Here is a 12,626-nt window from a genome sequence, read left to right as displayed (position 1 = left end):
GTTTGGCGTTATATCAGAGTTTAACCATCACTGTTTTAATCACCACGTAAAGCCTATAAATGGAAGATTTGTTCAATGAAAATTTCTGCGATAAGCGGATTTGGCGCGACATCGGGGAACACTATAACGAGGTTTGACTGTAATTTCCAACTATTTCTAGCATTTAAAAATTTCGTACGACAAATGTTCGGGTGTGACGGATATTACCATGAAGGACTTCCGAGTGACACACGCGTCACATGAGTTAATCATCCCTGGACTACCATTTCCCATGATTAAGGTAAATATGATGTAGATAAGATTTTTACCAAAAAATCCTGATCAACCCTGTTCCAGTAGATATCTAAAGTACAGACGCGAAGATTTAAACGGCAGTGCTCTACAATACACAGGTAAGACGGGGGGTAAAAAGCGTAATGGGGGGGGGATTCGTATTATGTGACGGAGGTTTTCAATATATTGAAAATAGGGCTCGATCAACAACAAAAAGAAGTGAATGGGTAGGGAGAAAATACGAGCATAGGAAGCCGGGAACAGCCGGTTTCGCGCGCGTGCCGTGCTCGGGTCACGGCACGCGCGTGCGACGGGGGCAGGTGTGTCTGAGTGTGTGTGTGCGTGTGCCGTTTGTTCCTCTTCTTGCCTGGGTCCATCGACCAACCAAAGAAGAACACTTCTCCACCCATAACAAAATGAAAAGAAATCGAGGAACAACACTCTCAAACATCACACACATGGCGCATTTTCTTTTTCCACCGAATCCGTAAACTTGTCTTTTTTTTTCCTCTCTCTCTTCAAAAGACCGGCAATTCATAAAAAAGCGTTTCCAGCCCCAGTAGACATTTTCCCACAAAAAAAGAAGACGTCGACGACTCGACATCGTCTCGTGCCGCCGCCGCAAGGAGTTTTTCCTACAGCTAAACCTCACGTAAGTATTACAACTTCTTATCTTTTTCGGCACATGTTAATACACACGAGATAAAGAATTAAGATATTCTGTATCGATATGCATAATATTAAAATATACGAGTAAATTTTTTTTTAATAATGCTGTTCGTATATATGAGCTGATAACATCGTTTTGAGCTCATGATTATCTGAAACTTCCTGGTAAATGTTGAGAGTTTCGTTTATGGTCTTTACTAACTAAACCGGATTACCAAAAAAATTTACGGCTCGTTGCGAAATAATATTTTGTGGTCTTCTGAAATATCTGTATATACATAGCATGATGGCCACCAAAAGACTTGAATGCCATTTACTAGTCTGATAATTTATGTAAATATTCATCTCTGTATACGCTATGAATTCTGGAACATAAAAACCATCATTATTATCGCGTTGAAATTTAAAATCGAAGCATGAAACGATTGTATGGCATGTAATTATAGTATAGTTAGCACAAATTATCCTAGTCGCCACGAATTATTGATGTACACAGGGTGGTTATAAATAAATTGAACTACTCGGACGTAGGATCGTCTTTTAAGAGCATCATGGGCCCTCGGTCAAAGTGATTTTTCTGAACCCCACCCACCCTCCCGGCTAGAAATGACTTGTCTATCAATTAACATACTTACTCAGATCTCATTTTGATGAGGCCCCTCTGCACCTGAGGCCCGGGTGGGCCCATGCGTTAAGACGGCACCGCTCAGACGTATGTAGCGCACTTTCTGATGGAGGTATTTTGATGAAACTTGGTATATAAACTGTATGGACCATGGGGAGAAAATTAAGACTCGATTAAAAAAAATTCAATTTTTGACCACCAGGTGAAAAAGTGGCGCTTTTTATCGCAGTTATATTTTTCCCATAGTCCAAATGGCGTTGGCCAGGTTTCAATGAAATACGTCCATCACAACGGGCGCTACATTGGTCGGAGTAGTGTCACTCTAATTATATACTCTCACTACTTCAACCTACGTAGCGGCCGTTGTGGTGTACGTATTTCATTCAAACTTGGTATATATACGTTATTTGAACAGTGGGGCGAAAAATTGAGATAAAAAAGTACCAATTTTGCACCTGATGGTCAAAAATTGAACTTTTTTTTAATCGAGTCTTAATTTTCTCCCCATGGTCCATACAGTTTATATACCAAGTTTCATCAAAATACCTCCATCAGAATGTGCGCTACATACGTCTGAATGTAGTGTCAGTTTACTTATAACTACCTTTTAATATTAATAATTCGTGCGCGAATCAATTTTTTGCGCTAGAATCAGTTACAGTCATAACAACAAAGTCGCAAAATGACTTCATATAAAAAATTCATTCAATTCTATCAAAATATTTGTTTCTAGCAAAAATATCCGGGTCTGCCCGGGGTTTCTTCATATACGTACTTAGAGCATTAAAGAAGTGGCAAACCATTGTAAAGGAGTAAACATATCTGAAACGCACAGCATGCGAATCACGCGTGGTTCCCATACAATGCGTTTCAGACGTGTTGTCACGGCAGTCAAAGTAAAAATTACAAAAATCATTGTGTTGAGGTCCACGAACCCTTGTTGACAGACCATTTCAGGTATTTGCCTAGTTCTGAAGGACTTTTCATTAAAGGAGACTGTCGTTCAAGTCGGGTCCTGTTTGTTATTTATTCGAAATTCCACAGAGGTCGGTCTAAAATTGTAGATTCGTGCAGAAAACAAACACACAGACAAACAGAAAATCAATTTTATATCAAGACACGTTGTAGAGAAGTGTGTGAATTAGCGAAAGCGGTAGCTTTCCGTTAAAAATTTTCGTTATATACAGACTGCCTAATTAGTTGAAAATTTATCGCTATCTATCTAATCAATCTAAAATTTACTTGAAAGTTTCATTTGCATGAAACGTTACCGCGATTACATGATTGTTGTACTATAATCACTTAATGGTTTGAAAAAAATGAGATGTTTAACTTTTCATATTTAATATTATCGTATATTCATATAAACTCTAAAAATGATGATGTTTTCCTAGATTCTTATACGATTTATCAACACTGAATTTTAAATTCCTTTGTATTACTATATTGAAAATTTAATCAAAATCGCCAAATAGCATTGAGTTGACTGATAAATTATTTCAGACTGCTGAAGAGATGTTAAAATCGAGGTCTCAACTAGGGGGTGGTCTGGTGTCCCGGGCGCCGGACGAGAGGGGGATCAAATTTCACCCTATAATCGCTTCTTTAACATTACGAGGGTTCGCAAAAATGTGAGCTTGCCCTTGCTGACCAAGCATCTACGAGCGGCCCTAGCTAAAATTTAATGTGAAAGGTTTACAGAAGTAATTCTCAAACTTTTGTCGTCCACTGCTCTCTTGCCCGATTCATGGTTCATCCGTGGTTTCCCAGAATAATTTGGTGGCTATTTTCAAACATAAAAGAACCGCTTTAAAGTGTAAAAAAAAAAAAAAAAAATAGGCACACAAATTAATATCTCCAACTCGCCGCGACGCCCCTAGGAGCCGTGACTCACACTTTGAGAAGCACTGGTTTATAAGATAAGCTGTAGTGGTTTTTTTACTCAATTGATTCCTGAGCGGAACATCCGGATGATCTAATCCCACCAACGTTAGGCGTGAGGTTCCAAGCAGGACCGTCTCTATTCCACCGGTAAAATAGGGAAGGCCCTGTTCCAAGCCACGCGACTGGCACGCGACCATGTATCAAGTACAGTACATGAGCATGCCATTTTTTTTTTTTTACCGTTATGGTCTCCTAATTCGCTTTAGCGCGTGACCGTCGTATAACGGACATGAAACAGGAAATTCGTTTCACCAAAATCTGGTTACCAAGAAGAATAAAAAACTCTAATACAGCTTACAAAATGTGCATATTACATAAACGGGATGTTCCATCAAAAAGTGCTCGAAAGAGATATAAAAATTCTACTATTAATTTTAAACTTCAAGTTAATCATGAAAAGTTATCAGTGAGGAGCAGAATCGTTCTGTAGTAATTGAACTACAAAAAAATTGCGTGGAAAAATTCACAAATTGAGATTTCTATACTTTTAAAAAGGAAAGAAGTAAAATTACTAAAATTTGTGTCTCTCATTATTAATTGACATAATTGCAATTACTGTATTAATGTTGCAAAAGAAAAAATAATGTATGATTATAAATATAAAAATTACAGTTATGAGCAATAATTAATTCTTGCTTTGTTAAAAATTTAATAATAGGGAAGGTGAAATTGTGAGGTAGTAAGCGAATAATTATCCAAGAGAGTTTTCCCATCTGTGACATGTCGGAGGAATCATAGGTAAGAATTCTGTGATTCTCGATTTGAATGATGATGATCTATTGTATATTTTTAACACTTGGTAAAAGATTTGGTAATGTTGAATTTCTCTTGTAAAATCAAGATCGTTATAATCAATGACGTTATAAAAATTGTTAATAATGATTCTTATTTAAAACAGTGCAAAATCCTAAAACCGTATGAAAACTTGTAAAGAGGGTAATTCATGTGTCATTAAGTTCATCCCTGTAAAAAAAGATAATCGCGGGAATGAAAATCAAAGCTTGTCGTCACATGGCGTCAACTCTCACTGCATAAAATTTTACACTTTTCTTATTTCTTAGAGAAATTTATTTGAAGAGGGAGGGAGATCTCTCACACACACACACACACACACACACAGATTCACTGATATCTAGGGTTAAAAATTTTTATTTGCACCACTTTTTATGTGCTGAAATAACGGAAATAAGATTAACTATTAAAAATAATGAGGGAACATAATGATAAATCCATACCATTTGTCATTGTTTTAAATGTTTATTTCATTCCTTACGATCAATTTTTCTCCTTGACGTTTACTGATATAGCAATTCAATATAGCGTTCCCTAAATTTTCTCACCAATGTAGTGCTTTTAAAAAATAAAAATCTTTCCACTGAAAAGCTTTATCAGTTCCTATGTTCTCGAACCTCACGCGAAACTTCTATGGCCGGAGTGGTGCATATTACAGTTAATGAGCTACCTTTTTTACACCCAAAATCTTTAAGATATCCGACTACTTTTCTCGTCACTACTTTTCTATGAAATGGTACCAGAGTGCACTTTGGTAAAATTTGAAAACGTTAATACATTTTAGGCTACCTATGTCATATTTTTGGAAAAAGTCATTTTATGTCAAGTTTTAAGCAAAATTCAAGTAATATTCGAAACACGGTTGCAAAAATCCTTACGAATGAAATGTTTTGTTATTTTCACAGTACATTTAGCCAGTAATGATACAGGTTATGAACCAAAGGATTGTATGGAGTGTTTAGAAGTTATACACCCAAATTTGTTGATGTACATGTGAATTTTGAAATTTTACTTGACATATCGTGTATAAAATACTGTAATTAGACAAATGCATGTGATGGCTTTTAGATTTTCATTCATAACTCTAACAATATACTGTTTGGCAGAATATCATATTAAATTTTTGTAATGATACAATCAATAGATTTTTTTGAATTCCTGTTTCAAATTCAAGTAAAATGTCAAAAATAGCATTTTTCGTAGAACGCGTTTCAAGTTTTTATTCACAGATTACTTGTATATTAAAACGCAACATTAAATGGCATAACTTCTGTTCTAAGGCCAGGAAGCTTCAACATTTGCAGATTGTGAGCCAAATTGAACTTATTACGAAGCCCGCGGGCTACCCATTATACCGCGGTTATTGAACAGGATTCCCCAAATTATTTACTCTTATTTACTCTGAATTTACTTCTTTCATTAAATTTGGATTTTTTTTTATTCATTTTCAAATAATTTCCTTTCATTAATTAATTCTTTCCAATAAATAAATTCATTCATTAATTAATTATTTTTAATTGGTTATTTCTTTTATTAAATCTGAAATTGGCCCGACAATTCTGAAATTATTTTTTGAATAATTTTAAATTTTCGTTAATTATAAAATTATTTTTTTCAGAAATTCTTAATTGTTTTCACGAGTTAGAACTTTTAACAATTTTGAAATTACTCTCAATAATTCTGCAATTATTTCTTTCAGTAATTCTGTAACTGTTTTTTTCATTAATTATAGATTTTCATAATTTTTTTTCCCGCATAATTCTAAAATTACTTCTTTCATTAACGTTGTTTTTAGCATTTCTTTAAATTCCTGTAAGTATGTATACATTTTGGATGCCGAATGTGGCCTCTCAAAATATGTGGAGAAAAAAGAAAACACACACTGGCAATAAAACTGTTTTGGTTCTGAGTTCCTCGAATTCGTTACGACGGCCCTTTCAATGTATCAAATGCACAACAATACTATTGTATCTGGAAAGTATAACACAGTTTCTAAATACGGCAGTAAAGATTTCAGTGGCCAGAGCTCTTCGAATTTTTTTGGAATTTATTCGTTGTTCTATGTGAAGTAGTTACAATGGAATAATTATTTAATCATGCACTTCACTCATAGTTAGAAAATTTATAGCAGATGGCAGCACTGCACATAACAAGCATTACACTGAAACAAACTTCACGGTAGGTTCACAACACGTACACGCACATTACAACTTGTACCAATTCGTTAGAAATTCCGCGGAGGAATGTGGACGAAGTGCATGTGTAGTTTAGTGGTAGTAGTAGTAAAGTAGCTATTTTTTAAAAATGATCGGTGAACCACAGAAAAAAAGCTTGGAGGGGCCACATTTGGTCCACCGCCATAGGTTGAAGACCACCCCCTGATATAAACAAAACAAGGCCTGTTTTAGAATTACACAAAACAAGGCTTTCATAAAAAAAACCAAAAAAAAAACGATTATATGGTTAAAATACTAATGTTTATACAGAAAAATCCCTCAAGGTTTGAAATCAAAACTGGATCAAACCCGGAAAGCAGACGGAGAATTTCCTATCACATTCACAAAACTAAAAAACTATTTTCTAAAAGCAGTTTCTTTATTCCGCCCCCCCCCCCCAGAAACTACAATAACTTAAACCGGTATTTAAAAAATGATAAAAATTTAAACTCTTTTAGGAAATCCATTATATCCACTGTATAAGTAACCAATAACACATAAAACTTCTATACTTTAAATGGAACATAATTACCTCCCGAAACCATTTTAAAGTTATAATCAAATCGAATTGTGATTAGATTGATTGCAAAAACCATATCTAAGGCTAAGCTATTCACTCTGCTCCATTGGCGTACGCAAAAGGGAGGGTTTGGGGTTTTAACCCCCCTCCTTCAAGCCGAGATTATAGTGTTCTTTTTCAGGAAAAAAACGTAACCCCCCCCCCCCCCCGAGAAAATTCTGCGTACGCCTATGCTCTGCTCTATATGTGTTTGCCACCAACATACTATATAGTTTACTTTGGACGGATCGCACTGATCCCTTAGGCACAACAGAAGTGGACTTTGGACAGAAGAAGAATTTTGGGGGTTTTCAATTTTTTTTTTCTCCTCGTGGGGGAACGGGGGGGTTACGTTTTTTCCTGCAACATAACACTATAATCTCGGCTTGAGGGGTGTTCTAACTCCAACCCCCCCCCCCTTTTTGTACGCCAATGGTTGTACATGTCTGTTCGTACACGTGTCGTGTTGTAATTTGTGTATTCTTGTATGTATTGTATAGGCCTATGTGTGTGTATATGTTAATAAATTTCAGTTTCACAAAAATCGATATTTTCTTCTAAAATGACGTTTACTACGTTGTCGGATACCTTAAAAATGAAACAGAAATAAAAAATTTTTACTTTTTCCATAGCTTGCGTATTTTATGCCCGGTATTTGCTGTCAAAACAAGGAGCGGTAATATCTAGAATATATATCTCCTAGTCGAGAATATATTACATCTATGTCGATATCTAACTGTTGTCAGTCACCAGATGGATTTTTTTCCCCGATCGATTTTCTTGCCCTGCTGCAAGACCAGGTGCATTTCTGAATGAAAATGTTAAAAAAAATCGACTGAGAAGGGGGAAGTCTTAAAAGAAAAATAACTAAGATCTGGCTGTGATTCAGAACAGCTGGCAGTTTTTTTCCTCACCAGCCAGACGGTATAGGTGTGGAGTATAACATCTGTTTATACTGTATATATAGGGCTCTCTCTCTCTCAATATATATAAAAGTTCCTTAAAAGAAATAATAATACTAACCCCCAAGGCTGATTGTCCATTGCTAGTAATGTTATAGGAAGATTTTTATTTTTTCCTTACCATGCATAATTTTTGCGTAACACGTTTCCTAACTTTAATGGAAACGCCAGTTTTATTCATATATTTATTTATTATTATTTCATAACCTTTTCAGGGAATGGGAAAAGGAAGAAACAACTAAGTTTGCGTAACTTGTAATCATTAAGTATTATCAAAGGAGAAAAATAAAACACTTTGCAACCGATTGTAACTGCATTCGGGGGTTAGCAATGTATTGATTCTAGCGTTTTAGCATACATCAGACACTTTTCTGATAATCTGATCGACGTTGCTCGCCATGGCCCCCAAGGGTGGGGGCTGACAGGACTCTAGTTGGGGTGGGTGAACCGGGACGATTCTTACCATTTTTGACTTTATCACACTATACATTCACTATATAGGGACCAATGGAAAGTCTTCTCTGGGGGTCTGCTAAGACCCTAGCCTTTGCACCGATTCGTTAGAAATTCCACACAGGAATGTGTACGAGATGCATGTACGGTTAAGTAGTAGTAAGACTCTAGCCCGTGGAGAGGCCCTGCTGTAGGAGCTGGCACTAGACACTAGCCTGGGAGCTAAGATGCTTGCTGATACTATTCATGGAAGAAAAAAAAAAGTGCTGAAGACCCTTGGAAAATATACAAAGGGGCAGAGATTACCATGATCACTACTATCGCATGCATGATTATGTCTAGCAAGAGAGAAACGCGGAAATCCAACCTATTTCAAGTGAACGACATCGTTCTACGCTCACCGTGAGGTGGGGGGAGGAGGGGGGGGGGTAGTGTCCGGCTCCTCCATTGGGCGAATTTAACTTTGTCAGAGCTCGGTCCCCGACCGGGTGGTTGGTCTATGTTCACCATGATCAGAAAAGAGTACCCAAATAGCAATTTTTACATATGCCAAGATTCAAAATCAAAACAATGTTAATTTTTGAATGCTACATGAATGGGGCGGTTGAACCGATCAATACTTCATGAATAAGTATAGTCGTCCATAAATCGGAATAGTTATCGAGCACCCTTGGATGCTTCAGTGAGCACCGCAGTACTCGTGAGCAAAAAAGGTTGGAGACACCCGCTATGTAGAAATGATTCTCTGTGAACTTTAAACCATGTAAACATTGAAAATAACCATATAAATTTTCTTTACACGCTATTTCCTTCGAATTTTTCAGAGCGTCGCAAGTACTAGAGATGCTGAATTCTGGTGAATGTTCTGGGAGTGAGGACGACGAAGACAGCAGGACGCCCCACAGTGAATGTGAAGAAGATGACGACGACGATGATGAACTCAATATGTTGCTCGCAGGATATCGGGCTTGCGCTGAAGAGACTATCAGGTTCCTGATGGAAGAGGAACAGGTGCCACCAGATGCGCCTCTTTTAACAGGACTGTGGCAACATCTATTGAACCAGCAAGTGAAAATAACTGCACGTAAAATGGAAATTCCGGAAAGTAATAATGATTCCGGTCTATCCACCGATGGACAAACTTTGTTTGAAGAACAGCAAAATATTGCTCAACCTACAGCTATGCTCTCTAGTCATTTAGATAAAACCCAATTGCCTGAAAGGCTGAACAGTCCGCCTCCGCTCCAGAGGTTACTTGCATCTAGTCATGAAGATTCGAATGGAAGATCTTTCGAAATGAGTAGAACTCTGAATAACCATACTGACTATGATAGATTACAAAACATTAGATATAAAACCTGACAATCCCTAACCGACCATAAGTGATTTTTTTATCAATGTCGTACCAGAAAATGAGTGACCTGGGGCTCCAGTCTAAGGTTACCAAATTCGAAAACTGAGAAAGAAGGACACCCGCACCCCAGGGCCGTCTTAAGAGTATCATGGGCACCCGGGCCAACTGATTTTTCCGAGGCCCTACCGAACAAATTCTCGAAAATTTTATTCAGATCTCATTTTTGGGAAGCCCCTCTTTGCTTGAGGCCCCCGGGCCGTGCCCATGCCTTAAGATGGCACTGCCGCACCCTCAGTAACGTCACTTTTCACAAGGGCGGGGCTAACGAGAAAGAGAGCTAGCCCAATACCTTCTAGAGAGACCTACCTCTCTAGAAGGTATTGGCTAGCCCCATCTCTTTCTCGTTAGCCCCGTCACAACGGATGGCACCACTATTTTTTACTAAACCGGCCACACAATCATTTTCCCTAACTGAAACAGAACCGCTAAAAAAAAGTTCATATCAATTGATTATATATTTCAAAGTGGAAAAAAAATACTTCCATGTACGGTTGAACAGTAGCAGTACGTCAATTGTTTATGCTATAAAGTTGCTATAGATCAGTGATTTCCAACGTGGGCGTTAACGCTCCCCCCCCCCCCCCGAGGGACAGTGTAGAAGTGTTCCAGAGAGACGGTAGAAGCTACGGGTACAGCATAGTATCCTATGGGTTAGATTGCGTTGGGGGGCGATGAGACAAAAAAAAATTCTGAAGAAGGGGGCGATGGGACAAAAAAGGTTGGGAAACTATGCTCTAAAGCAGCGGTTCTCATCTGGGGCTCCTTGTGCACTGTCCAGGGGCTCCGCGGCCGCTCCAGGAAAATAAAAAAAAACAGTAAAATTTAAAAAAATAGTTATAAATATTTTCAAATTGTAAAAATAAATCTGTAACTTTGATGAATAATTAAAAAATTGGCCTACGGGGCTCAGCCGTAGAATTTTTTTACTTAAAAGGGCTCCGCGAGTCAAAAAAGGTTAACCGCTGCTCTAAAGCAATGGTTCGTAACCAGGGGTTCTTCAAGTGATTCGAAGGGGTCTACGATTCTTGGATGAGAAAACAATTTACTTCTCGGTTTTACATTATTATATGCTGAATGTCATTTGGTAAAAGGGGTCTGTGACCTTCATCTCATTAGCAAGGGGGCCAATAAGATGCCATTGCCTCCATCTCATTGGAACAAAGGTACCGTGTGACACAAAAGGTTACACTTAAGAACCCCTGCTCTGGAGTAAGATTGAATCATGGACAATAATTGTGAATCTGTTGAAATACTGTGTACATGTTTCATGAGGAATGTAATTCTAGTTACATATATATAGAATTGAAACAAAACTAGCTTAAATCAAGTTATGTAGACTTAACCAGTCATTTGGCTACAGCTGCACCATTTTCTCTAATTACAGTTCACGCTGCTTAATGTGATCACATCGGGGTGGGAGGGGGGACTAAGGGTTTCTGATAACTATACCCGCAGAAAATCCTGTTTGCAAGTACAGTGACTATACATCCTGTTTGATTCAACGGGACGTATGGAAAACTGATACTAGTAAGACTTGATAACTGTTTTTCTTTCCTACATAGCAGATTGCAAAATGTGTGGTCAATCTTACCCTTTTTTTCTATAAAACGGGACATCTTTTATTTTTTTCCTTTTCATTAAGCTAAAATCCTGCATTTTTGTTTTTCAGTCATTGTGAAGCGTTAGAATGTAAGTGTATATAATGCAGGGTTCTCAGTTTTTCCACCAGCGGCACTCCTTTCCCTAATCAACACTTATCCACAGCTTCCCAGACAATTTAACAAAGAATCTCATCGAAAAACCTAGTAAAGGTTGGCGGCACACAGTTTGAGAGCCCCTGATCTAATGTATGTCATGAATTATATGATATTTCTTTAAAAAGACAGTGCGTTTCATAGATCCCTTGAGAAAGTCTCTCAGAAAAAGAACTTTGAATCTAGTCAACTGAAAAAAAATTATCAAAAACTGAAGGGAAGGGTTTTTTTCGTCATACATTTTCCTTCACTATAGGAAGCCCATTGCAAAAGCAATTTCACACATATATGGATCACACTGAACACTACAAACCGATTACGACTTTGAGAGCAGAAATGTTCGTTAACAAGGGATGAAGGAAAAAACTCTTTCTTGCCCCCTACTTAGTTTTGCAGCCTAATAAGAATAACTTACAGGGGGAAAAATAAGTTTTGTTAAACCTTAGCTTCTGAACATGCAAAAAAAAATTTTGATAGAAAAAAAGCAATTGATAACATTATTCGAAGTCCTGATAACTACAGTCGAATCCCGTTTTAACGAATACCATTATAGCGAAAATCTCGTTTTCGCGAACACTTTTCTAATTCCCCCAGACAAGTTTACATAGGAACAACGCTATATAACCTGGAATTTCTTTATAACGAAATTTCGTTGCAACGAAGTGATTCCTCCGGTCTCTTGGAGTTCGTTATAACGGGATTCGACTGTATAAGCAAATATTTCCCCATGTTATGGCATTGATCTGTTCCATTCTTTGGAGAAGTGATAACAATACACAAATGATAACAGTGTACATGATTTTAAAAGTGCCATTGACTGTATTTAAATTTTTGAAGCTAATTAGTAACTATTCTAACTATAATTTTTTTTTGTTGACAATTTAAAACTACAGATAAGATCATGATGTGTGTGAGAGAGAAGTGATTCAATTTATTCATAAAAAATTTTAGCCAGGGAAACATGT

The 12,626-nt window shown here is 37.2% G+C and overlaps 1 protein-coding gene across 1 annotated transcript; it reads left to right on the top strand.

Moving 5' to 3' along the window:
• The first annotated feature begins 631 nt into the window (after positions 1 to 631).
• LOC149076477 (uncharacterized) lies at positions 632 to 10,185 on the top strand. Its single transcript, XM_089244050.1, has 3 exons — positions 632 to 925; positions 4,170 to 4,249; positions 9,318 to 10,185. Exon 3 carries the CDS (start codon positions 9,337 to 9,339, stop codon positions 9,853 to 9,855), a length of 519 nt encoding a protein of 172 aa, XP_089100176.1. The 5' UTR covers positions 632 to 925; positions 4,170 to 4,249; positions 9,318 to 9,336; the 3' UTR covers positions 9,856 to 10,185.
• The last annotated feature ends 2,441 nt before the right edge of the window (positions 10,186 to 12,626 follow it).

Source organism: Pholcus phalangioides, unplaced genomic scaffold (assembly GCF_987345545.1).
Source record: "Pholcus phalangioides strain wild (caught in Gottingen) unplaced genomic scaffold, Ppha-v1.0 ptg000015l_1, whole genome shotgun sequence".
NCBI lineage: Eukaryota > Metazoa > Arthropoda > Arachnida > Araneae > Pholcidae > Pholcus > Pholcus phalangioides.
This window is presented reverse-complemented; position numbering and strand designations above follow the sequence as displayed.

What these genes read in the sequence shown, in the direction of transcription:
- LOC149076477 (XM_089244050.1), top strand. Translation starts at nt 9,337, where the DNA reads ATGCTGAATTCTGGTGAATGTTCTGGGAGTGAGGACGACGAAGACAGC.